Consider the following 27,855-nt stretch of genomic DNA (forward strand, 5'->3'; position numbering starts at 1 on the left):
CAAAAATAACTAAATATGCCATGATCCCCCTCCTGCCTGATTTTTTTTTTCCCTTCTGACAGCCTCGATTTCAGCTACCAAAAAAAGGCTGAGACCAGCGGCAGTAGCAGCGAGGAACTGGAAGAAGTACGAAGCGATAAAAGACCTCCCTCTAAGAAATAGACACACCGAGAGAGCAAGAACATGCCCCCTTACCCTCAGAAAAAGGGGATGCTTTTATGAGATTATTAAATAAATTATTATATATCAGTGATTCTGTGATTCAGATAATATTCAGTAACTTGTGGAGTAGAGTATCTCCCTAATCCTGACCCTTATCCTGATTTGGCTGGGATCATCCTAATGAACCCTCTGCTTATCCCACTTTTACAACAACTTTTAAAATGTTCCACTTTCCCCCTTTGTCCTAAGCTTACTTTACTTGCTATGAATTGATTTCAAACCGCAAAAGTATTTTGTACTCAGTTCATTCAGTAGGAGGGAGAAGAGAGGAGGAGGTGGAAAAGAGTCCTTCCCAGGAGGCTCGGACAAAAGCAAACTGCTGCAGCCTCTCTTAGCTTGTGTCTTCTTCCTCATTAATGACTTTTGCCAACTTGATTGCTCTTTGATATTGCTTGGCTACACTTACCTTAGAATCCTAGAGTTGGTAGAGGTCCAGGCTATCCACATTCTGCCATGCAGGAACTCTCAATCAAAGCATCCCCATTGACAGATGGCCATCCAGCCTCTGCTTAAAGACCTCCAGAGAAGGAGGCTCCACCACTCTCAGAGGGAGTTTGTTCCACTGTTGAACAGCCCTCACTGTCAGAAAGTTCCTCCTAATGTTGAGGTGGAATCTCTTTTCCTGTACTGTAATATGCATCCATTGCTTCATGTTCTATTCACTGGAGCAGCAGAAAACAAGCTCAATATGGCACCCCTTCAAATATTTAAACAAGACTATCATATCACCTCTTAAACTTCTCTTCTCCAGGCTAAACATCCTCAGCTCCCTAAGGCGTTCCTCATAGGACACGGTTTCCAGACCCTTCACCATTTTAGTCGCCCTCCTTTGGACACATGGCTCCAGTTTCTCAACATCCTTTTTGAATTGTGGTGCCCAGAACTGGACACAATATTCCAGGTGGGGCTTGACTAAAGCCAAATAGAGGGGCACTATTACTTCCCATGATCAAGACACTATACCTGTATTAATGCAGCCTAAAATCGCATTGGCCTTTTTAGCTGCTGGATCAGTGTTGATTCATCTTCAACTTGTGGTCTACTAGGGACTCCTAGATCCCTTTCACGTGTCGTCTTGTTAAGCCAGATGTCCCCCATCCTATATCTGTGCATTTCATTTTTCTCCCCAAGTGCAGTACCTTACATTTCTCCCTGTTGAAATTCATTGTTAGTTTTGTCTAATCTGTTAAGGTCATTTTGAATTCTGATTAGCTCCTCCTAGGTTTCACCTGTTAAATATTGGAGAGCATGTTGATCTGTCCCATGGGAGCCATATCCCAAGGAAAGAAATTTGTCCCCTTTGAGCAGAAGGAAGAGGGCATATCAAATGCAACTCTCCACCCCACGACTTTGGGGGATAAACCCAGGGTCTGCCCTTGGCAAAATGAGCTGGAAACAATTCCCCCGAAGCTGTAGCAGGGTGGGGTTACCACACTTTGGGAGTCAGTCACATTTTATTTAAATAGTGGCTGGGAGTGAAATATACCTGTCGGACTACTGGGTTGAAAAATCTCACAGCTCTACTGTTTTCACATTCCTTCACTGCCCCAGAGGAACTTGTGTGGCAAGTCAGAATGTGACCGACAGAATGGTGGTGCCTTTCACAGCAGGATTGTCCACTTTCAGGCCTTACTCGCCTTTCAGGGCTGGCCGGCCCCAGATGTTTTGCTGCCTGAGGCAAAGGACTTCCTTCAGATCCACCCCACAGGACTGAATGGGCCCTTTAATTTAACTTCAACAGGGTATGTAGCACCCACACAGAAAGACCTCAGGCTTCCAAAAGGGAGGAATGGTTCAGAAGAAGAGCCACATACTCTCCAATTCTCCTGATTTAGCAGGAACAATCCCCATTAATCCTGTGATTCCACTTTTTGCACTGCTTTTTAAAATGTCCTGGTTTCTTTTTCCTTCTCCCATTTCCAACTTCATTCTACAATCATAGAAACACAGAGTTGGAAAAGACCTCAAGGGCCATCCAGTCCAATTCCATTCTGCCATGCAGGAATTCACAATCAAAGCACCCCTGACAGATGGCCATCCAACCTCTGTTTAAAAACCTCCAAAGAAGGAGACTTCACCGCTCTCCAAGGGAATGTGTTCCACTGTCGAACAGATCTTACTGCGAGGAAGTTCCTCCTAATGTTGAACTGGAATCTCTTTTCCTGTAGCTTGCATCCGTTATTCCAGGTCCTATTCTCTAGAGCAGCAGAAAACAAGTTTGCTCCATCCTCAATATGACATGTTTTCAAATACGTATACCTTCTCTTCTCCAGGCTAAACATCCCCAGTTCCCTAAGTCTCACCTCATAGGGCTTCGTGGTTTCTGGACTCTTCAGCATTTTGGTTGCCCTCCTCCTTTTTGTGGAGGAAATGTCTGTGCATCAACACTCAGGTACCACAGTAGGACAAAGATTATCTGCTTTCTCTTTTATTGTCAAACAGCCTCAAAGGACAACAGTCACCATGAATTCCACCACGCTAATAAAATTAAAAAACAAAAACACAGGGGGAAGGAACCGCTCCCTCAGTCCACGGTCCCACATTTGCACACATTTCTTGTGCTCCTAGCACCAAAGAGGGCAGGACGAAAGCAAGCCAGGCATTGTGGCTTCTCTTCATGTATCTCCCAGACTTTTGGTGACCACTGAGTCACAGAGAAATGGTGACTGCATAGAGAGGACGGGGTGGGTGGGAGAAGAGGACCTTTAAAAGAGGGAAGATTGGGTGAGTTGTCACTGAGGCTGGGGCCTAAACCTATGGAGGGGAAAGGAAGAGGGGGGGGGAGAGAAGCTGTTATGCATTTCAAGTAGCTAAAGATTCAAGTTTAAACATACAGGCACTTTTAAAGCTAGGGAAGACCAATGTGGCTCACCCCAAACCATCCCGCCCTGCTGTGCACAGTCTTCACCCGATGAGAGAGACCCCATGCCACAGATCCTGCTGGGGGGGACTTGGGACCGGACGGGAGGGGAGCGAAAACAAGGGGAAAGGAGGTAATATATTACATCATCTCTTAAATACAGATAAACTCTTGAGTTAATACTCCAGGGGGATGTCTCTCGACCCCACTGGCCATCTTACCGCACTTAAAAAACAACAGCAAGGTAGCCAATTTTGCCCCTCCAGAGAGGCATTTTGGGGGGGGGGGACCCAAGGAATGTGCAAACAAGGGGTGGGGGTGCACAAAAGTCAATGTGCCAATGTGATCCCAAACCCATCACCAAGCCGTGTTGCCAGTCCACCCCGCAGATTGCTGGCAAACTCTAGTGCAATAAAGTGGTGTCGAATGAATGGGGTGGGGAAAGACAAAATGAAGCAAGTGAAAGTGAGTAAAAGGAAGGGGTGCAATCCACTCCCTCCATCTTCCCAGGATCCTTTTTTGTGGAATAAAAAATATCAAGTGGGGGGAAAAATCCTGAGATTGATGAGTTGATCAGATCAAGAGGAGATCTATTCCTCCCCTCTCTCAAGTGCTAAATATGCCCTCCCTTTTCCCTGGTTTTTGTGTGAAGGGGGGTGAGTCAAGGATGCTGGGATCAGCCCATTGCATTTTGCAATGGTGCCGCTAGGGAGCAGCAAGGACAAGCAAGGCTTGTCAGTGCAAAAACATGATCTGCAGCTTGAATGCAACCTGTCCTGTCCAGCCTGGCTACGAAATCTCTGCCCCAAACTTGGAACAAAAAGGCTCGTGCCAGCCCCAAAGGAAGGACAAAAGCATCTTTCCCCCCCCTACTTATGCTTCAAAGATTTACAAAACCCTGTATTCAGGTCATGAGGGAGATGGAAGTGAGAGTAGAACGCAGGAGTTCTGACAGACTTGAGAACTTTTAAAGCTTGTCAAACCCCAAATTGGGATTATTATTATTACTATTATTATTATTAATTAGCTGTCTCCAACACCCCCCTCTTCCTGCCTTTCTTCCTCACATGGGAGAGCAATACCCCAAAATGCAGGATCTAACCTAAGGGGCTGCCAACCATTCCTCCCTGTCCCAATACAGTCCTTTTTTATTATGGGGGGGACACATAAGTAATCGGGGACCCTCCCTTCACTCCGAAACAGTACTACCCCAGTTCTATTGCTTAGCATACAACCCTGAGTGCACACGTATCTCCCTCATTTTACTATTCCCGCACCCCACCTGCTTTGGTGCATAGCTGGAAGCCCAACCACTGCCAAACTGAGAGGCTGCTCAAGGCACAGAGTCAGCGCACTGGGAAGGGGAAGCACGCATCTCCCTGCTGATAACCTGGCTCCTCCACCCAGTCTCCATTGCTACAGCACAGTGGAAGGCGAGGGAGTGGGATAGTGCATCTGGGCCCGGAAAATTTTGCCACAGCAATGGTCCAAACAAGGCAGGCCTGGGGTCTAGACTTGGGCCCTAAACCATGGTTATGGCAGGTGGCCTGTCCTCCTGCATCCCTTCTTCTCCTTGTTCCTCCTCCTCTTCCTCTTCGTTGGGGACAGGCGAGAGGGCACAGTCAGTGCGGCCCTGATCCCAGTAGCTGCGGGGAAGTGAGAGGCGCAGCCCCTCAATCTGCCCATTGGTCAAGTCGAGGTCAGCAGAAGATGGAGGGATCCCTGCAGGTGGAAGAGAAGCCGAGTTGTGCTCGGGGCCCCGCCGCCGGCGCCTCGTCCGCACCTCCAGGCAGTTCTGGCCTTTCAGGTGGCGCTGGAGGTGGTCATCCTTGGCAAAGGCCTTGTGGCAAAGGCAGCACTCATAGGGACGGGCGCCTGTGTGCAGGTGGAGGTGGTTCTTCAGGTCGTAGCTGTGCAGGAAGCGAGCGGTACAGTGCGGGCAGGAATACGGGCGCTCCCCCGTATGTTTCCGCATGTGGATCTTGAGTTTGTCATTCCTGCAGAACAGATGAGCAAGCAGAAGAGACAGATATGCTGAGGCAGGTAGAGCCAAGAAGTTTGCCAGGCAACATCCTCCCTGCCTGTCACAATGTCATTTGCTAACAAGTTAAACTTCTAATGACTATTGGCATTAGGAAGGAGCAACATAAGATGGGGAGAAATAATATTTCAGACCCCTGATAGTATCTACAAAAAAATAACTAGCTGCTTGTATCAGGTGCAGAAAACACCTGCTTGAGAATATAAGCTCTTTTCATTAAAAATAATCATCTTATCCTTTACCATTACATTTATTTATATCCCTCCTTTTTCCCCAGTGTGGGACTTAAAACATCTTAGAGCAGTTGTAACGAACATAGTTACAAAGGTTACACCATAATTAAACTAAAGGTTGAATAGTCCTTATCCAAAATGCTTGGGATCAGAAGTGTTTTGGGTTTTGGATTTAGTAAGCAATTAAACTACAGGTTGAATATCCCTTATCCAAAATGCTTGGGACCAGAAGTGTTTGGGATTTTGGATTATTATTATTATTATTATTATTATTTTGAAACACTTGTATTTGCAGATACATAAATAATGAGACATCTTGGAAATGTGATACAAGTCGAAACACAAAATTCATTTCTGTTTTATACACATAGGTTGAATGTAATTTTATACAATATTTTAAATAATTTTCTGCATGAAACAAAGTTTGTGCACATTGAACCATCTGAAAGAAAAGGTGTCACTATATCTCGGCCACCTATTAAAAAATGGTTTTTGGAGTATTTCAGATTTGGAAATTCTGGGTAAGCGAAACTCAAACCTGTATAAAAAATTTAAAACCACTTAAAAAGACGAACCATTAAAAACAAAAGCAACAAATATAAAAATCTAGCACATCATATAGGACTGTTTCCCCAATAATAATAATAATAATAATAATAATAATAATAATAATAATAATAATAATAATATTTTCCACCTCTCCCAGGTGGATCGAGGTGGAATTACATTCTGTATAAATATACAAATATAAAGCACAACAATAAAATACATAAGCATTTAAAATTAAAAACACGCTATCAAAAGGTGACAGTGGGATAAAGATATTCCAGTCCTAATCAAAGAGGTGAATCCATGTGTCTTATACAAGATCATGTATGCTCATTGGAAGAGATCCATCTTAACTGCCTTCTTAAAAGTCTCCAAGGAGGTAGTAAGACAGATCTCTTCTGGGAGACTGTTCCACAAACTTGACGTGACTATGGTGAAAGCTCTTTGGGCAGGTTTCCCCTAAAAAAATTAATTCTCAAAGTCCAGACAGCATAAAAATGGTGCTTCATGGTGCCAGCCCAATTTCTCTGGGAGGGAAGTTCCAGAGTCTGGGAACAGTCATCGAAAGGAGGGTTGTCCCAGAAGATCTCAACCATGGGAAGGCTCACAGAAGAGAATACGGTCCATCTAATAACCTAGAGCTGAGTTGTATAGGAAATAATGGAGATGTTTGTTGTTCTGTACCTTCAGATCGACTCTTGGTGAGACTATCCTAGGATTTTTTTTGGCAAGATTGATTCAGAGCAGGCTTGCTACTGTCTTCCTCCAAGGTTGAGAGAGAGTGACTAGACCAAGAACCTCCAGTGGGTTCCCATAGCTCAATGGGGATTTGAACCTGGTGTCCCAGAGCCATATTAAGAGGGGATATGATAACCCTGTTTAAATATTTGAAGGGATGTCAGCTTGAGGAGGGAGCAAGCTTGTTTTCTGCTGCTCCAGAGAACAAGACACAATGGAGCAATGGATGCAAGCTAAAGGAAAAGAGATTCTGCCTCAACATTCAGAGGAACTTCTTGACAGTAAGGGCTGTTTGGCAGTGGAAGACACTCATTTGGAGTTTGGTGCAGTCTCCTTCTTTGGAGGTCTTTAAACGGAGGCTGGATTGCCTTATGTCAGGGATCCTTTGACTGAGAGTTCCTGCATGGTAGAATAGGGTTGGACTGGATGGCCCCTGGGGTCTCTTCCAACTCAACCATTCTATGATTCTGTTCAAATCACTACACCATGTTGGCTCAGTGAACTGAAGATATAAAATAGATATAGAAGATACATAGTACAGGTCTGATGTGGAAGTTGTAGCATAGCTAAACTCCATCAAAGGATAGAACAAACTCTTTTTACTGTTTGCTAGTGAATTACCCAAAGTTTTCTAGACATTGTACAAAAATAACAACCAAAAACTGTGCCATTCTGCAGACTTGTGATCCAGCAGAGATGACAAAAAAGAAAAAGGAAACAGAAGAATGAATTAATTTAGGCACTAAATTGTGTGAATTTTAATATGGGACAGAGATCTGGGACGTGGGGAGGGATAATAGCAACCTGTATTAAAAAGAATTTGGAAAGCTAATTTAAAAAATGATTAGTTGCCATTATCCTCTAAACTAATGATAACCTTAGAGTTGCCATAAGCCAGAAACAACTTGAAGGTACTCAACAACATCATTGCAACCCACCTTTGTCTTTATTATGCTTACAGTTTTTGAAAAATAGCTCGTCCCTATTTCACAAATGTTTACTAGAATGTTTAATTTAGTTGCTTTAAATTAAATTTCCACGCTCAGGTCTCAGACAAACCAATGCCAACAACTTTAGGACAGAAAAGGGGATGTCCTGTAACTATTTTATGTGTTTTGTGAGCTTCAAATTGTTTCTGACTTACAGTGGCCCTAAATCACTGGGTCATCTTGGCAAAATTTATCCAGATGGAGTTTGATACTGCCTTTATCTAAGACTGAAAGAGTGAGACACTTGTGAAAGGTTCCCATCGCTAAGCAGGGGTTTGAACTCTAGTCTCCCAGGTTCCTAGCACAATATTCAAACCAGTACACTAAGTTGGCTCCATCTACATGTGTGGGTATGTGTCTTCAAGTTGACTTATAGTGACCCCATGAAATTCATAGGGTTTTCTTAGGTAAGGAATACTCAAGAGAGGTTTTTGACAGTTCCTTCCCCTGAAATAGAGCCTACAGCTTTGTTGAAAACCTCCTATCCAAGAACTAACCAGAACTGACTCAAGATCAGACAGGATCTGGTGCCTTTAGAATATTTAAAGAGCCTTTTTAAAAATCCTGGACATGCCAGGATTGAACCCAGAACCTTATGAACGCAAAGCATCTGCCCTGCTGTCCCCATCTACAATCTTTCTTCTTTGTACAAAGTTGTATTTGCAAAATAGATTAAAACAAATATATGTGGCACCTTCCCACTGTCTAAAGTGGTCCAAAAGTGTTCTACAACTGGACATTTCCAGAACCTCATCCTGCCACATGTCTTGCTCTTGGTTGAGCAACACACACATAGATAGAAGGAACTGCTTTTGTGATTCAAAAAACACTCACCTGGTGAAACGGACCCCGCAGACCTCACAGGCGAATGGCTTCTCCCCGGTGTGGGTGCGCATGTGCCGAGGTAGCTTGCCAGCCCCGTGGATGACCTTATGGCAGACAGGGCACTCCTGGGGCATCTGAGAGCGGCGCTTGCGTACCAGCTTCTCTGGAGGGTCAAGACTTGGGGAGAGCCCCTCGGGGTTCAGATTGCGCAGGAAAGGGAGGATGTCGTGGTCGATGGGTTCTTCGTCTGAACCCAGATCCTCTGGAGAGGGGTGCAGAGTGTATGGATATGGGAAGGTGTGAGAGGGTGTCATCATGTCTTCCTCATCCTCACGGGAGTGGCCAAGGGCTGGTGCGGGAGAGGCCTGGTTGGGTGGACTTGGGCGCTCCTGTGTCCCTGTTGAGGAAGGGGATGGCGAAGGGGAGAGCTCCATGATGTGGTTATTGAGGCGAGAACCCTTTGCTTGTAGAAACTTACGGGTCTTCTTGCTGCGGCGGGGAGCCGGATAGGCAGGCGGCTCGGGCAGGTCCCCTTCAACGTTGGGCAGGGTGGCAAAGGCCTCCAGGTAGCGCCTGGCACGCTCTCGGGCGGCATCATCGGGGACAGGGGCTTCCAAGCCATTGCCCTGAAGGATCTCCACGCAGGCTGCGATGACGCATGGGATTTCAAGTACCCGGGCGGCATGTAAGACCTCTCCAAGGCTGCCTGTGCTGATGGTTAAGGTAGCTGTGTAGGCAAAGTCCAAGAGGGCCCCAAGCGCTTCAGCACCCACAAAATCCAGCTCACAGACCCCCATGCTGGGCCCGGCAAAGAGCCGCTGGAAATAGCGGCTGCATGCAGCCAGCACGGCCCGATGGGTCCGGTATTCTGAGCCCTGGGCCCGGAGGGTGACATCGCAAAGCACTCCCCGTCGTCGTTGTTCGTTCAGGCGTCCCAGGAGCTCACTGCTGTGTTCGGGAAAAGGGATCCCGATCAAGTCGTCTTCAGGGCTTCCCATTGCCTCACCTGCAGGGCAAGAGAAATAGGCAGAGATTAACAGTGAGCATCAATCAAAAACAACCTAGCATTTTGATTCCAACACACTTTCTTTCCCCACTGACCAGACTTTCATTTTTTTAGGCATGTTATTACAGTGTAGGGCAACTTCCCCATTCCCATTTCTATCCTGTGATCTCTTGACCCACTCACCCCATGCCGCAATTCCATGTTGCTACCAATACGAATGCTCCTACCCTTGCAGTGTGTCATGGGTGAGAAACTGTGGGAGGCCAGGAGGCTGCATTAGCCCCTTTGGAGACCTTGGAGGAGTGCATCCCCCACATCCTCAAAATGAAAAGAATTTCACCTAAACACCCTCTAAGGTAGTGGTTCCCAAACTGTGGTCCTCCAGGTGTTTTGGACCTCAGCTCCCAGGATTCTTGGCTTTTGGCTATGGTGACTGGGGCGTCCGGGACTTGAAGTCCCAAACACCTAGAGGGCCAAAGCTTGGGAATCACTGCTCTTGGGGATGTGGAGGATACTTTTACCATGTTTACCAGGCCCCCTTTTCGACCTAGGAAAGGCAACTATAACAACAGAAAGTGAGCAGAAGTCACTGTCTATATTTTAAAGTTTTCTGCTGGGTCAAAAAATCACAAATGCCTCCAAATGCCCCATTAAATACCTAGAGAGTATTTAAGGACAACAACCTCCCCCAAAGTCACTTGCTGATTCCATCTTGCTGCCCTTCCTGGATCCTTGGCAAAACAAGTCTCTCCCTCCCTTGGTTGGGACTCAAATCCAAAGGCTTTGCTTTCTGAAGGCGTTTTGCACCAGGGAATTATGAAGGCTGCTGAGTTATGCAGGGACTCCTCCCTGCTAGGAGAGTATCCAGAGAAGGGTTGGAAGCCAACAGCAAGGAGTGTCTGCAACAAACCATGGTCCACTGTTTGTATAGGTTACCAAACAAACCATTCTTGGCTTGTTTGGCAATCATCCCGGTGGGATGGAACAATGCAGGAGGAAGCAGGTTACAGACACTGGCATGCAGCTTGTTTTTATGATACATCAGGATTCACCAGAATTCTGACCTGTGGTCATGTGTCCATACAGCCACTGAGTTCAGTGAGCTTGCATTATATTTATCTTGCAGGTTCCTTCCATTCAACACCCAGCAAATCAGCAGAGTTAGGTCTGGGTTTTGCAACAATTATGGCAACAAATAAATGTACAAAGGTATTTCACATACAAAGTCTCCTCGTATAACGGGGTGTGTGTGTGTGGGGGGGGAACCCTGCTACTCCAAATCCCATTATTCCTGGCTGGCTAGTGCTGATGGGAACTGGCATTCAACAACTACATCAAAGGTTCACACTAGATATGTCTCTTCTCATACAGCCATCTTTACACTGCAATGCCAGTTTACCCATGTAAGGTTGTTTTAAAGATTCCTGTGAGCTTGCAAGGTAGGTTGGTGCCATTGTCCACCACATAACAGCCCATCTTATAACAATGTTTAAAAAATGAAATTGAGGAGAAAATTATGTATCTGAAGAAGTGGACTATTACCCACAAAAGCTCTCACTGAAATAAATCAGTCTCAGTGGTGGAGCCTGATTCCTTTGTAACTTCGCCCTGTCTTTCCATACTATGATGAAAGAGACTAACACTTCTATTCCTTGGGAAATCATTACAATAGTCATCACTCACCCTCCAACTGTCCTGATTTGTCAAGAACAGTCCCATTTAATCCTCTGTTTTGCCATTTTTCAGATGCTTTTTAAAATGTCCCAGTTTCTCTTCCTCCCAGTTTATTTCAGTTTCTGCAACCGGCATTCAAGGTGCAAATGTACTTTGCACTCAACTCAGAAGAGGAAAAGAGAAGGGGAAGGAGGGAGTTTTGTACTTCCCAGTAGACTCAGGCAAAAGCAAACTGCTGTAGCATCTCCAAGCTTTTGTGTTGTTCCTTATTAAAAACGTTTGCCTTTTAAACCGTACTTTCATGTTGCTTGCTTGGCCCCATGTGTTCCAGTTTTCATCTGTGAGATGCTAACAGGTATGTCACTGTAAGATCTACTGCATCCTTGTAAGGGAGGCTGGCCAGCATCACACACACACACACACACCATGCATTCATGAGAGGAAAGCCGAGACAGAGAAGAGAAGCTGCTAGGAAACTGTCAGTGGAAGCCATAGCAGAAGCAAGGACTTTCTTGGCCCTCAATTGACTCTTGTTGCCCTGAACCTATGGAATCTACAACAGTGTCACCCTTCCTACCCCCTTTGAGTGGAAACTGGGCCTCCAGCAGGGAAGACAGCAGGATACCAGAGCGACTCAAAGGAAAGGAAGTGCGCATGCATCAACAAAACTCTGTGTTTGTCTTGGTGCAGGAGGAAGTCCTCTCGCCCTCAGACAGCACCAAGCATAGCGTCTTGGGCTGAGGTACTGTAGATTCCTAGGAAAGATACGGTTGTTCCCCCTTGCCACCCACGGCCTTTCGTCCCTCTGGAGAAAAGTTAAAATGTACACAAAGTGCTTTTGAACTCTGTGTTTGCAGTGCGCCCAAAGAGAGAAGCAGTGGAGACATCTAGCATGGGAAGACCCTAACCACTCTCAGTTCCAGGCTGGGAAACCTGTAGCTCTCCGAATGCCATCGGACACCAACTCCCTGCAGTCCCAGCCAGCCTGGCCAGTGGCAAAAGGCAATGAAAATGGTAATTCACCAAGATCCATCCTCTCCCACAGGGCTCTGGTAAGCCTTAGGTCCAAACCCCCTGCCATGCAGAAAGACAACCAACGCACTCCTTGAATGGAAGAGAGTTTGACTGGATGGCCATTGTGGCCTCTTCTAGCTCTTATGATTCTATTAGTTTAATTCAACACACAAGGATTCTACTTTGCAAGCCCCCTGCTTGGTTTCCACCAAGCATTCCCAAGCTCTGCAGCTGCACATCGCTCTGTCTTCCTTTGCTACTATAATACAGTTAGTAATACAATTTGTTATACTATGCCTGGAGCCTTGGAATCTCTCTACCCCAGTTTTATCTGTTCTCTGACAAGGTGCAATGGCTTGCTGAGTTCTCAGCGTTTCTACACAATCTTAAAATCAAAGTAAGATTCTAGTCCTCAGTGTTCTGAACAAACACCAATTTAACCTTCATCTAATTAGACAGGACATTTCTATCCCCAGAGTCACATCTGGGCACAAAATCCACAGAGAATCACAACAGGTAAGCAGGAGGCATTTTACAAGGACACCTGAAGAACTACAAACAACCTTCTAGAGTTTCAGCAACCTGTCATGAATAGGTTTTTGAAATAAAGAAAAAAGGAGGAAAAATGTGGGCATTGAATTTGCTCCAAAACTTTTCTGTATGTATGTTGTTACCATTCTGTACTGCATCCAAAGAAGTGGACCCATGAGTCTGCCACTCAGAGATTTTTGCCAGCCTACCCAGGACCATCCATTTGGACATGGGGCATGTTTATACCTGCAAAATACACATATCCCTCAAATGTCCCAATTTAGCAGGGATGGTCCTGATTAATCCTCTGTTATCCCACTTTTTCGTCTGCTTTTAAAAGGTTACAGTTTCCTTCTCCTTCTCCCACTTTTGCCTTTTATCGTAGGCTTACTTTGAATGCCGCAAACTGAGTCCAAAATACAGAAGTACTGTACCATAGTTTTCATTCAGTTAATCCAGGGAGAGGAGAGGAGAGAAGGTGAAACCATGCCTTCCACTGTAAGCCTAGGCAGAAACAAACTGCTGCAGCCTCTCCTAGCTTGTGTGTTTTTACTTTTGCCATCTTGACCACATTCTGAAGTGGCTTAGCTACATGTGTCCTGGTTATTACTTGTGAAATGTTAGACGCTACAAAAAGAATTGAATTCTCATTGGGATCAGAAGATGCACCTCAGATCAAGACATAAATAAGATCACTGAAAGCTCCCTTATTCCATTTTTTTCCTGGCCTAACCCAGAGAAGCCAGGGATTGAGCCTGGGATCTTCTGCATGCAAAATGATGGTGCTCTACCACCAATTTACCACTTTTCAGTACAAAGTGGGGAAAGGGAAGATACTGGTGCCCTTCCAGATGTTGCTGGACCACAAGTACCATCACCCTTAGCCAGCGTGGCAACAAAAGATGGGGGTTTCTGTCCAACAACAGAGGAAACGGCCTTCTGCTTCAGTGAATGACACAGTTACCATGTAAAACAAGGAAAAATTGATCAGTAAATGTATAAGATCTCTGCTTAATCCGAACATACCACCTTTCTGTATGAGGTGACGGAGGAATTACTGAACTGGGATTATGCACAGGATACTAGATGGATCATTGCTCTAGCCATTATCTTCCAAAATACATATACAAACCACTGAGTTTTAAGATTCTCATGGAGTAAGCAACTTTTCCTTCTCCCTGTGTAAGTACTTCTTCCACATATACACCGGGAGTACGGCATTCTTGGGGTTCAGCTCCCATCATATCTCATTGTTGGCTGTGCTAACAAAACCAATGGGAGTTACACTTCCCAAACACCTCATTGTATGTGTAATCCTACACATACAGTCAGAACAGATATTAAAGAAAGGGGAAAGGAAAGGGAGGAAAGGCACTTTTCCCATGCTCGGGGACTGATGTTTCCAGTGAACTGGTTTTGCATAGAATCAAATGGGCTAAATTTGATGACCCACCTGGAAAGGTTTTAAGCATGATGGATCACATATGCTTCCTTCCTTCCCTCCCTACCAATCCTATTCTTATCCTCCATTTAGCCCATGTAATTTGGATGCCAGGGAGGAGGATGCCAGGTTGAAAATGGTGGGTTAAGATGGATAGAGTGAAAGAGAGATGGAGTGAGAGTTACAGCATGCATGCCCCTTCTCGTCCTGGAAAAGAGGACAGGGCTGTGGCGGGCCTGCTCCCTGCCCGCCTTGGGTGCCCGCCAGCTGGGCTGTTTGCCTTTGCAGGGGCAGGGTGGGTGGGAATGGAACGGGCTCTGGCATGGGGCAGCCGCTCCCCTCTCTGCCAAGCAGGCCCAACCGGCCGGGCAAGGGGGAAACGGGAAGGCTTGGTGGAAAGGCTGCCAGGCGCAGCTGAGCTGGAGTACTCTGACCCAGGAGCTGGGTGTGCCCGCGTCATGGCAACGCCCTGGGCCAGCCATGCCAGCTCAGCCAGAACCTGCATGGCACAGAAGAGCAGAGAGGGCAGGGTGGGGTGGGAGAACTTTGCAAGAAGGGCCATTCCCACCTCCACCCCAAGAAAAGAGAGCAGCGGCTTCAGGGTGAGAGGTATCTGACTCCAGGGTATCTGAAAGACCACCTCTCCCTATGTGACTTGTTCCTTCAACCCAGTGTGGGTGTTCCCACCTGTATTCCCCCCCATAATGACCTTACCATGATTTGTTCTTTCATATAATCCTAAAGGTGATCTTTACAGAGCACCTGAATGCTTGTAAAATACTATTTCAAGTTTTGGAGGCCCTTCTCTCTCTTGACAAGCCGGAGTGCGTCCAGAGGAGAGCAACTAAAATGGTGAAGGGTCTGTAAACCATGCCTTATGAGGAGAGACTTAGGAAGCTGGATATGTTTAACCTGGAGAAGAGACTGTTAAGAGGTGATATGATAATTGTAGGTATCTGAAGGGGTGTCATGTTGAGGATGGAGCAAGCTTGTTTTCTGCTGCTGCACACAACAGGACACAAAGCAATGGATACAAACTACAGGAAAAGAGATTCCACCTAAACATTAGGAAGAACCTCCTGACAGTAAGAGCTGTTTGACATTGGAATATACTCTCATGGAGTTTGGTGGAGTCTTCTTCTTTGGAAGTCTTTCAACAGAGGCTGGATGTCCATCCTTCGGGGGTGCTTTGATTGTTAATTCCTGCATGGCAGGGGTTGGACTGGGTGGTCCTTGGGGTCTCTTCCAACTCTAGGATTCTATGTCCCACCATCTTCATCATTGCATCTGGATGGGAATGCAGGAGAGGGCCTTCTTAGTGGCTGCTCTCAGGGTCTAAGAAGAGGAGACTGGTGCCATTCTTGGCGCCCATTTGAATGTGGTGAAGCCCTTTCATTGAAGGGTTGCCTGCTTAGGGGGAAAGGGTCCTTCGTGTTGTTGTTAACTTCCCACAAGTCAACCTCTACTCATGGCGAACCTGTGGATGAGACATCTCCAAAACCCCCAGCCCTCCACTGCTCTCCTCAGGTCCTGCAAATTCATTCCCATCACTTCCTGATCAAGTCTAAACATCTAGATGTGGCCTTCCTCTCTTTTCTAGCATTATTGTCTTTTCAAGTGAGTCCTGCCTTCCTATGATATGGCCAAAGTACGACATTTTCAATTTGACCATCTTGGCTTCTTTACGATTTATATTTGTTCTTTTTAATGGTTATGCTTTTAATTTAACTCTGTTGTCACCTTGTATAATATATATTTTCCCTCAGAGGTATCCATTTGAACTTTTGTAAGTCACCTTCAGTTCCCAACTATGGAAAAAAAATGGGATCACTACCTGGATCATCATCCTCATCTTGTGCTAGGTCTGTTCTTGAGTTTTAGTCCCAGAAGCCACCCAACTCCTCTCCCACCCCCGTCTGTGTGCCAACCAATGGTGCCACTTTGTTCCCTCAGAAGAACGAAGGATGGACCCTTAGTCCATCAAGCTTAGAGCTGTCTAGTTTGACTGGCAACAGCTCTCTTGAATTTCAGAAAAGAATCTTTAACATCCTTATCTTACATCAGAAGACAGGAGCTGAATCTGTGGATGGTCTGCATGCAAAGCGCCAGCTATTCCCCAACTGATGCATAGAGAGAGAGAAAGAGAGCAGAAAATGCTCTTCGGTTGCAGAAAAGCTTTGCTAGTTGGATTTCCTCCTGGCTGCGGTGGAGGAGGCATTACACACACACAGACACACACACACACAGTATATACACAGTATGTGTGTGTGTGTGCATGCACACGCACACCCGTACACACACCTGTACACATGTGTGTGCGCACGCGCATGTGTGCGTGTGTGTGTGTGAATACAGAAGACTCAAGATTCCTATGCCTATTTGTAGCTTCACCTGCCAGATTTCCACCTGGCTGCTGCAAAGGAGGGCAACAAATTGAAATAAAAGAGAAAACATGCAGGGGTTGCTGTGTTGGCCATGTAACAAATCCAAACAAAAATGCTTTAGATTTGTTAAATGGCCAACACAGTTATTGGCCAATAAAGATATCAATGATGGATTTTTGTTTGCAATAAAAGAGAGCAGCCTTTCCGTGAGACAGGAATCACCTTAGCTTTCCAACTGCCCTCCAAGATTTGGGAGAAGCTAGGAATACAGGTGTGTGTAGGTGTGCAGATCACTTTACCTGCTGAATCTCCACCTGTCTCATGTAAAGGCGGAAAACAAACTAAGATGAGAAACAGCCACCTCTCCTTGAGAACAGAGAAACCTTGGCTCTCCATGCCCCCTCCCAGCGCTGGGAACAGAAAGCCAGGAGTCCTGAGGTTACCCCACCAGGCCGCTCCACCTTCCCCTGCGGCCACAGGTGGGAGGCAGAAGGGCCTGGTTTAGCGGCAATTAAGCCATCATGCCCCTTTGGGTTGACAAACCCTGACAAACCCCGATCAGATTAGGGAGGGATTAGCTAGAGAAGGACAGGGTTAGGATTAAAGAAGTCAACAGCCCTGCGACAGGCAGAAGCCAAGTTTGGTTCGGAAGAGGGGCAGGTGAGAGAGACAGAGAGGATCCCAGGGCAAACCTGAGGGTGCCACACCTTTGCTTTTATAGCTTAGAAAGCTGCCTGTCTGGCAGAAATCCAATCACAACAACTTCCTTGGGGAAAGCTGCACAAGGTGAATTTTGGTCTGCTGGCCAGCTATTGAAAGCACGGGTTTCCTTCAGCTGGGAGGGCTGGAGCATCACCCTACATCTTAAGGCAAAGTCAGCCATGTAGAGCTCTGAAACTCACTGGGTGGCTATGAACAAGGTGCTTTGCTTAGCTTAAATAACCAGACCAGGTTATTGTAAGACTCCTCACAGTCTCACTTAGGACAGGAATGATCCATCAATAAAAAAAAAATCAATAAATCAATAAATGTTCAGTACTTGGGGTACAAAGTGTAACAGGAAAGGAAGAGTTCCCTTTTTTTGCGTGGCGCATGTAGAAACCATATCTCTGAGCAGGTTGAGAGGACTATCGTACCAAAAAAGCAAAATCAGCATCCAAATCCATAATGCGGAGTCTAGAGCTTCAAGCTACAAAGTCACAACACAATGGGAACAACACAGTTATAGCACCTTGGTGCCAATTTAATTGCCATGGCACGAACGTATGGAATCCTGGGATTGGTAGTTTTTGTTTGTTTAGGGTAATTATACCCTGGTTTTCAACCAAAAAACGCTCTCAGTTTACAAATTGTTAATTTGACAAGTTCTCTGCTCTCCAGCTTACAAGCTAAATAAGAGACAACACACATGGAAAAGTGAAAGGCAGTTGGGAGGAGAGATTTATGACAGGTTTAGAATTCTCTATCAGAGATCTCTAGTACCTTGCCATATTAGGAATCCTAGGATCCCGCAGGATGCAGCCATGAAAGTGGCATCAAAATGCTATAATTCTATAGCATGAAAGATATAAGCTTTGAATGATATGAGTGGCACTATCTGGGCAGGACTTCAGGGCAGGTATCTAAGGACCTACTCAAGGGACCAAGAAGAAGGGCTTCTGGAGGACCCAAGTGCAGCTAGCTGACTACACTTTTTAAAAGATAAGTGCATTTTAGAGATTGAGAATGCTGACAGAGGGATTTGGGGAGTTGTAGTCCAAAAAAGCAACATTCCCAAGCTCTGGTGAAGTAATATACATTGCCATTTGACCCTCAACTGAATTGTACCAATGCTCCATTGGCCATCCTACTTTGCAGACAAAAATATGGACAGTAATATGATGTCCCGATTATTCTGCACTCCAGAAAAGGTTATCTGTATGCGCGTGCGCACACACACACATAATACATTGTGGAAGGCTTTACCCAGCCTGTTGGCGTTCTGCATTTGTTTACTCTGCAACAGCTCTGCAACTCGTCTTCCGTTGAGTTAAAGGCAAGGAGGGCGTTGACTCCTTTGGGTTAAAGATACACCAGCAAAAATATCATTGTCCTACCGTACAATAGAGAATCAACAGTCCAAAATACACCAGAAAGTAGCTGTGAGGTGGAATGGGATACTACACACTGTATAGCACATTAGCATTTCCGTGTTTGCATTTATGTGGAGGCATGCCAGAGGCAAAGGACAGCTCCAGAGGAGCCTGAACCTCTAGGCATCCCAGGGTGGGATCGGAGTCCGGAGGAATGTTAATGCAAGTAATGTGCGTTACCAACCATAAGTGCCTTCAAAATGCATCCTTTTTTGAGGTGTGCTAAAACATTTTTAAGGGTCAGTGTGGTGCAGTCGTTAGAACATTGCTGTAAGTATGTATCTTGCAGTTATATTATAAAGGTAAAACCATATCATGCCCAAAGAACAAAGAGTTCTGTGGCACAGCTTGGAAAATTAATCTTTAAAAGGAATTTGTTCCTGTTAATCATTATCGTGTTTTAAAAGTATTGGGTTGCAAATTTCTTGTTAAATCGCACACCCTGTAATTCATAGAGTAGGAACAGACCCCAAGGGACATCCAGTCCAACCCCATTCTGCCATGCAGGAACAGCCTATCAAAGCACCCCAACAGATGCCCATCCAGCCTCTGTTTAAAAACCTTCAAAGGAGGAGACTCCACTATTCTCTAGGGCAACATCTTCCACTGTCAAACAGCTCTTGCTGTCAGGAGGTTTCTTCCTAATCTCACTGTTATTTTATGGTTCTTCCTAATATTTAATTATCTCATTCTTTAAAAAAAACATAGCAAACCTTAGGACAAAATTGAAACACTCCCTGAAAATGGCTCTAAAATGTCCTTTGAAAGTTACTTTAAAAGAAACCAGGGCCTGTTACAGACTGCCAAAATAAAGCTGCTTTGGGTCTCTTGGAGGTATGCTATTTAAATGATGCATGGGTCCTAAGAGTCCGGAGGTCGCGCAAAGCCACACTCCATTCCTAAGCACCGGAGTGCAGCTTTTGGTGCAGCTTCCGGACTCTTAGGACCCATGCATCATTTAAACAGCATACCTCCAAAGAGACCCAAAGCAGCTTTATTTTGGCAGTCTGTAACAGGCCTAGAAATCATTACCCATCACTACACCGGGGAAGTAACTAACTTCCCACTCCTTGCATTACTTTTGAAAGGTAACCTCTCTCCAGCCTTGTTACCAAAATAACCCAAACTACAGTACAGTATTTGGAACACCAGTCCAAAACACACTACAGAAATAATCCAGTTTGAGACCGTGGCTCAATGCTAGGAAATTCTGGGAACTGTAGTTTTGGGAGGCATTCAGCCTTCTCTGAATGCCTCCCAAAACTCTGGTGCCACAATAAACTACAATTCCTGGGATTCCCTAGCACTGAGCCAGGGCAGTGAAAGCAGTCTCAAACTGGATTATTTCTAATGTGTTTTTTGGATCACAAGCTTCAAGTTACTTTCCAAGTTCTGCCCTGTAATGCCATTGAGACAGACAAATTTGTCACAGTAAATTTATCATATCAAGCATGCATCCTTGGGAAACACTAATATGCCAACAGTGTTCAAAATATCAGGAGGAAATTTCTGAGACCAATATCTGTCCAACTATTCAACAGTGGAATGGACCACTTTGGACAGACTGACTGGTCACTGAAAACATGGTTGCCTGCCAAGGATGTTTTAGATGTGTATACCTGAATTGGCAGACAGTTACATTAGGGCTGCATCCATACTGCAGAAATAATGCACTTTGCCATCACTTTAACTGTCATGGTGCAATGCTATGGAATTCTGGGATCTGCAGCTTTGTGAGATATTTAGCCTAGTGCTCTGGTGCCACAACAACTACAAATCTAAGTACCTCATGACACTACAAATCCCAGGAATCCACAGGATGGAGCCCTGTCCGTTAAAGTGGTATCATAGTGCTATAGTTATGCACTGTGAAATTATGACCCAGAAGTAGCATTATACAAACATGGGAAAATCAATTGCACTTTCAAACTGCTGACTCACCAGAGTTTTTGGATTATTGGATCATGGATATATTTGACCAAAAATTCATGCAGGTGAGGAGTGGGAGAAAATTTAGACGGATGGATCTTTCCTTAAAATGGATTCAGCCCTTTTGTAACTTGTTGGCACCGAAAGGATGGAAAGGCAACATGAAAACCTGGCTGTACCACCTCTTTGCACCAACTGGTTCCTGACACCTGTTTTGAAGTCAAGGGTGTTTGGGAGTTTTGAAAGATATTGATCCAGATGGAGAGGGCGTGCTTATTGCCTACGGCAGTTTAGCAAAGGAAGGATTATGGAACATGAGCAACTGCGTGCTGGAAGATCAAGGATGAAGCAACAGGCCAGGACTGAGAGAAGTGGAAGAACTGGAGGCACGCGCTTTATTAAGCATAACTATGAATAATGATTTTGGTGACTGACTTGGCCATCATCACAACTACTCAGGGAACCTGGACTCCATTTTCAAAGGTGAGGGAAACTGTCAGAGGTCCTATTTCTACTTCATAGACTTCAGCGTCTGCACCTACTTTGTGATCTACAGAGGGCCAAGCCAACCCTCTGTAATTTTTTTGGCCAGGAAATCGGTTGATCAAACCTTTTCATGCCATTCCTTTCCTACCCTGGGGCCTGTTTTAGTTTTGTTTTCCCCAAACCTTCAGACTTCTTTTCTCTCACCCCTCGATACAGTGGCCAGCACTAGGGCTGGCATCACCCGCTGCAGCAACGCATGGTGCTACATCTCCAATGACCTTCTGCCATACCACACCATACAGAATCCTTAGTAACAGTTTTTGCACTAACATTACTCATAATTCCTGGATATCATTGGATGCAATGGCAATAGTTGCGACACAAACAACTAGCAAAAATTAAATTATACCTTTAAATTACAATACCATACACACACATACCATATCACAGCCTCAATGTATTTACTGTATATACTCATGTATATACTCAGTCTTTAATCAAAAAAGTGACCCCAAAAAAGTGAGTCGACTTATCCATGGGTCAATGTAAGTACTGTACTTTAACTCTTACCAAAAAAAAGAGGAACCATCCCTTGGTAAAAGGCAAGAGCACCGTCTGTTCTAGAAGCACTGACCCTTTTCTATTCTCTCATCCATCTCGCCTTTAGTATAAGCACAAACATTTAAGCTCTAATTGTATTTGAAAGTAGTCACACAAATATGGTAGTATCAGCACAAACATTTGAGTTCTAATGTTTTATAAGTTCTTTGTCTTTGCTTTTCTGCTAGAAACTTTGCTTTGTTACATGCCCCAAAGTTTTACCCTCGACTTATCCATGGACCATATCAAAATCCTTAATTCTGGCCTCAAAACCTGCCCTTGACTTTTACACGGGGTCAACGTCTAGTCAAGTATATACGGTACATGTACAATCAGGCCTCCATATCCACAGATTTTTTATCCACGGATTCAAGCATCCATAATAATAATAAATAATAAATTTTATTTATACCCCGCCCTTCCATGGATATGATCAGGGCGGCTTACAAAATTTAAAAAACGTTACAATACAAAGTTAAAATCCAATAAACAGTTAAAAACATTACTACAAGACAGGAACAGGAAAACAATAAAATAGAAAAATACACATGGCAGGGGCAGAAAAAAATGAAAATTAAACATCAATCCAGGGTCAAAAGAGAAAAGAGGGGAAAGGGGGCAGGAAAATAAATGGACAAATTAAGGTGGGAAGGCCAGCCGGAATAGGCATGTTTTCAACTGTTTTTTAAAAACAGCTAATGAGGCGGTTTGGTTTGAAAATATTTCAAAAAGATGTAAACTCCCAAAAGCAGACCTTGATTTTGCTATTTTATATCAGGGATGCCATTTTATTACCCATTGTATTTAATGGGACTTGAGCATCCATGGATTTTGGTATCCGTGTGTGTGTGTGTGCGTGTGCGCATGTGCATGCGCACCCTGGAACCAAATCCCAGCAGATACCAGGGGCCCATTGTACATAACTTCATATGGTTAAATGAGAAAATTTGGTAAGATGTGTTCTTAAATTTGTTTTTATTTAAAATGTTTAAATTGGAAAAACTCTTCTCCTGCTGAACCTTGCCCCACTCCCACCATCTCTCCTGCTGAGCTCCAGCATTTTAAAGGGATGCAAGCGAGCATCACATCCCATTTCTCCCCAAAAGCAGGTGTTTGGGGAGCAGTGGTGTCACTCCCTTTTAGGTGTCACCTGGTTCAGTGCACACCCCTGCACTCTCCTCGTGACACCAATGCCTACACAGAGAGAGTACCAAAAGATCTGGACAAGACCCTCCCTATAAACAAAAAACAAACCAGCCCTGATTTTGCAGTCTGCTTGGGTGTTTGTAAATGCATCCTTTGGCATCCGAGCCAAAATAATATTGGGACGACCTTGTCCACATTTCTCTGTTACAAATACAGTGGGCCCTTGGTATCCACTAGCATTTGGTTCCAGGACCCCCTGTGGATGCCAAAATCCATGGATGCTCAAGTCCCATCAAATATTATGGCATACTAAAATGATATCCATATATAAAATGACAAAATCAATGTTGCTTTTGGGAATTTATATATTATTAGAACATTGTCAAGCTGTGGATGGTTGAATCCCTGGATAAAAAGTCTGTGGATATGGAGGGCCAACTGTGCATAGCTAAGGAACAACATAAGACAGTGTGAGTGTTCTGGACCTTGAAGATGCGGTAACATCTCTGGCGCGACATCCAAACTAAATCTTTACCGTCCCTTCCTCCACCCTTCACCGGCAATGTGCATACTCTGGATTTAGGTACGGCACTTTTCCTGTTTTGGGTAAAAAAATATTTGTTGCGGCAACCGGCAGCAGGCCATCAGCAAAGTCTATGAGAACTGTATGCTCTAACGCCCACGGCTTCTCAACCACTCAAGACGCATCTCTCTGGTTGCCTAAAATTTGGAGCCCAGATGATGAAGGCCTGTTGGGAAGGGAATTGAAGTGGCTATGGTCATTTCACAGCAAGCACATTAAACCTGGAGCATCATTAAAAAGCCAAACCTTCGATAGATCCAGAGGCATGCCCCGCCAAAGGCAGTGCCTAAGTTATAATTTTTTTAAAACAAAATCTACAACATAAAAGCCACACTTTCACAACAAAAGCAGGTGCGAAGTAAACCTGGAGATCTATTTTCACAACATGAAAGTGAACAAATGCAGGCTATCAGCCCACAGACGGTAACACTTCATTTAAACAGCTTTGCTTTAAACACCCACACGCAATCGAGTCAAACTTGCTGAGCATTCGACAGGCCTCCATCGGTGGCTGCCAAGGCTCCAAAGTTGCGTAGCCCTGGCTCCAAAGTTGTGCAGCCCTGTCTGGTTTGGCCCCCATGGCAGTAGAGCCCCTGAGCATGTCAAGACAGCTGCACCTTCACCTTGAACTGCACCCTTTGAGCCCCACAAGGCAAAGCTTTCCTAGTAAAAGTTTCAGCCTCAGCGCCTCAAATTACAGAAATCAAAATGGTGGGCGGCAAGCCGGATGCTGAAACGGTACTGAGCGATCCTGGCAGTGACTGGAGGAGGGGTTCCCTCCCCCTTTTACCATTCTCAGGAGAGATGATGACAAGATAAACTAGAGAGGTGTTGGGGATGCGGGTGAGAACTGGGTGCCGTTGCATATTTACGGGAAATCCTGAGCACAATGGTGACTAGATGCAGAAGGACAAGGCAGAGAAGCAGTTGCAGGGCCCTGAGGGGAAATTTTGGAGGGTACTGTTTCTCATATGGGGCAAAGAAAAGCTGCGCCCGTCAACGCTTCTCCCTTTTGCACAGCCCACAACTCCCTTCCTAACTGAAAAGAGCCAGAGAAGCCACAACCCCCTGGAAACCTTGCTTTTGTCAAACTAGAGTTCCCAGAATCTTCCAACAAGCATGGCCATTGGGGAATCTGGGAGTTGTAAATGACCCTTGGGGGGGAAAAAGCAATGTTTCTGAAGTTAGCACAGCCTACCCTCAGACCCCATTCCCTGCAGCCCATAAGGGCCACTGACTTTTAATATTAGGGTGGGAAGAGGGGCTCTGGAAGGCTAAAATAAGGGGGAGCCCAGAGGCTGAAAGGTAGGGCTTCATGGGGCAGAGGTGTGGCTGCCAAAAATTCCAAGTGGGACAGGATCTGGCAGCTGAGGAATGACGCCCAGCAAGTCACGAGGAAGAACCCAGGAGAACCAGAAGCAATGGACAAATCTGGCTGGGTAAGGGTTGATCTACTGGACTGAGTGAATCATACAGTCTCAGAGCTGGAAAAAGCCTCAAGGGCCATCCAGTCCAAGCCCATGCCATGCAGGAAGACACCATCAAAGCACCCCCGGCAGATGGCCATCCAACCTATGTTTAAAAACCTCCAAAGAAGGAGGCTCCACCACTTTCCGATGGAGTGTGCTCTACTGTCAAACTGTTCTTACTATGAGAAAGTTCTTCCTAAGGCTGAGGTGGAATCTCTTTTCCTGTAGTTTGCATCCATTGCACTGTGTCCTATTCTCTGGAGCAGCAGAAAACAAGCTTGCTCCATCCTCAATATGACACCCCTTCAAATGCTTACACTGGGCTATCATATCACCTCTTAACCTGCTCTTCTCCAGGCTAAACATACCCAACTTAACTCTTTACTCATATGGCGTGGTTTCACCATCTTGATCACCCTTGAAAAACGCTCCAGCTTTTCCACATCCTTTTTGAATTGTGGTGCCTACAACTGGACACAGTATTCCAGGTGAGGCCTGACCACAGCAGAATAGAGTAGCACTATGACTTCCTCCCTTGATCTAAACACTATACAGTACTTCCACTGATGCAGACTAGAATCACATTTTCCTTTTTAGCTGCTGCCTTCAGTCCCTATATTAGAAGAAAGGTGAGATATAAGAAAATAAAATAATAAAACAATAATGATAATCACACTGTTGTGTCATGTTCAACTTGTGGTCTACTAGGACTCCTAGATCCCTTTCACATGTCGTCTTGCTAACCCAGGTGTCCTCCATCCTATATCTATGCATTTTGTTTTTTCTGCCTAAGTGCAATGCCTTACCCTGCTTTGATTGTGAGTTTCTGCATGGCAGAGTGGGGCTGGACTGGATGACCCTTGGGATCTCTTCCAACTCTAGGATTCTATGAGTGAGGAGAGGCTTGGGCATCGCTTGGCCAGTTAGAAGCACAGCCAGGTTGGACTTACAGTGGAGCCAACAGCCAAAAGTCTGAACATTTCACGCCCAACTAAGAACTATACTGGATTTGGAAACCCTCCTAACTTTGAACTACCAGAACTTGGATATCTTGATGTTTCATCTGTGATTGTTCTGATATCCTTCTTGCTGCCAGATGTAAGCCACGAGTCCCTAGGGAACATCGGCAATGACACAGTCAGCATTACCAGATCAGGACTACCCCGGGCCCTGAGGTCCCAAGAGCAAAACCTGCGACCAAGGGACAAGACCTTGTGCGGTTAAGTGGGGCAGCCCCTGGTGATGTCATTCAACGGCGTATATTAAACATCAACCACAGATGTGCCGAGAATTTGTAGTTTTTAACTGCAGTCAAGTCACTCTGTCAGCAACAGCACTGCTCAGGTCTTGCAGATTCAGTGCCGTGGCTTCCTTGATTGAGTTTATCCATTTGAAATGCGGTTTTCTTCACATCTTCTCAGGGTATTCCAAAGTACAACAGCCACAATGATTCATCTTGGCTTTTAGAGCTTGATTTGCTCTAGGACCCATTCATTTATCTTTTTTAGCAGACCACGGTATCCACAGAACTCTTCTCCAGCACCACATTTCAAATGAGTTGATTTTATTCCTATCAGCTTTCTTCACTGTCCAATTCTCACAACCGTACAAAAAATCGGGAATACAATTGCATGGTCAATCCTAACTTTAGTATTCAATGATATATCTTTACCCTTCAGGATCTTGTCTTGTTCCTTCATAGCTGCCCTTCCAAGCGCTAGTCTTCTTCTGATTTCTTGACAGTGGTCTCCATTCTGATGAATGACTGAGCCAAGGTGTGGAAAATCTTGAACAATTTCAATGTCTTATTTTTAAGTTATATAAATCATCTGTGGTCATTATTTTTGTTTTCTTAGTGCTCAACTGTAAACCTGCCTTTGCACTTTCTTCCTTAACTTTCTTCAGTTACTGTTCTGAGTCTTCACTATTTTCTGCTAGTAGTGTGGTGTCATCTGTATATATTAAATTGTCAATGTTCCTCTAATTTTCACACCTCCTTCCTCCAAATTTAAGCTTGACATATGATTTGTTCAGCATAGAAGTGAAACACAGAGTGAATAAATGCTTCTTGGCCTTTTGGCTAAGATCTAGTGTTGTGTAGAGTGAATAAATGTACCCTGGCCTGATTTCCAATGAGAAATGGTGCACAGAATACCATCCAAATATAAAACATCAATTCTGACAAATGAAGAAAATAGATACACAAGCACTTTTAAGGCATTATCTCAAAGATCCTCCTTTGCTGTTGCAAAGATTACTGTTGCAAGGAGCTTTGAACTCTCCAAAGCAGTGGTTCCCAACCTGTGCATCGGGACCCCTTTGAGGGTCGAATGACCCTTTCATGGGGGTTGCCTAAGGCCATTGGAAAACACCTATTTAATTACAGTTATGAAGTAGCAATGAGAATAATTTCATGGGTTTGGGTCACCACAACATGACAAACTGTGTTAAAGGGTCGTGGCATTAGGAAGGTTGGGAACCACTGCTCCAAAGCATTTCATAAAATCTTTGTTTCAAAGGTACACACACATACCACCATATCCTCTAAACAGTTCCAGTTTGATAAGGATGGTCTGAATAATCCACTGTTGCCCAAATTTTTCTGCTGTTTTTAAGACCCCCCCATTTCTCTCTCCTCCCACTTTCCTCCTTCGTCCTCAGCTTTCTTCAAGTGCTGCAAACTCAGTTCAAAATGCAATTGTCGTTTATAGTTTAACTTAGTAAAAAGCAGAGAAGTTGGGGCAGAATCTTACCCTTCCCTTTAGGCTCAAGAAAAAGCAAACTGCTGCATAGTTTTTGTGGGGGTTTTTTGGGCTATAATGTGGCCATGTTCTAGAAGAGTTTATTCCTGACGTTTCGCCAGCATCTGTGACTGGCATCTTCAGATGCTTGCAAAACGTCAGGAATAAACTCTTCTAGAACATGGCCACATTATAGCCCAAAAGATCCACAAAAAACCTTTGACTTCACAAACTGCTGCAGCCTGTCCTAGTTTTTGTGTTC

At 44.9% G+C, this 27,855-nt stretch overlaps 2 protein-coding genes across 5 annotated transcripts in view; one reads left to right on the forward strand and one right to left on the reverse strand.

Annotated features, from left to right (window-relative positions):
- The window catches only part of LOC121916185 (FAD synthase-like), a 4,774-nt gene extending 4,612 nt beyond the window's left edge, over positions 1 to 162 (forward strand). Inside the window, exon 4 of the mRNA XM_042441007.1 lies at positions 63 to 162. Coding sequence (XP_042296941.1) covers positions 63 to 162 — 100 coding nt within the window. The remainder of the gene's footprint in view (positions 1 to 62) is intronic.
- Positions 163 to 2,640: 2,478 nt separating this feature from the next.
- The window catches only part of ZBTB7B (zinc finger and BTB domain containing 7B), a 59,193-nt gene continuing 33,978 nt past the window's right edge, over positions 2,641 to 27,855 (reverse strand). For all 4 annotated transcript variants that reach the window (XM_042440603.1, XM_042440605.1, XM_042440604.1 and 1 more), the window contains 2 exons: positions 8,467 to 9,463; positions 2,641 to 5,079 (listed from right to left, as the gene is read on the reverse strand). In XM_042440603.1, coding sequence (XP_042296537.1) covers positions 4,605 to 5,079; positions 8,467 to 9,455 — 1,464 coding nt within the window. In that variant the 5' untranslated portion in view covers positions 9,456 to 9,463 and the 3' untranslated portion in view covers positions 2,641 to 4,604. The remainder of the gene's footprint in view (positions 5,080 to 8,466; positions 9,464 to 27,855) is intronic.

Source organism: Sceloporus undulatus, chromosome 9 (genome assembly GCF_019175285.1).
Source record: "Sceloporus undulatus isolate JIND9_A2432 ecotype Alabama chromosome 9, SceUnd_v1.1, whole genome shotgun sequence".
NCBI lineage: Eukaryota > Metazoa > Chordata > Lepidosauria > Squamata > Phrynosomatidae > Sceloporus > Sceloporus undulatus.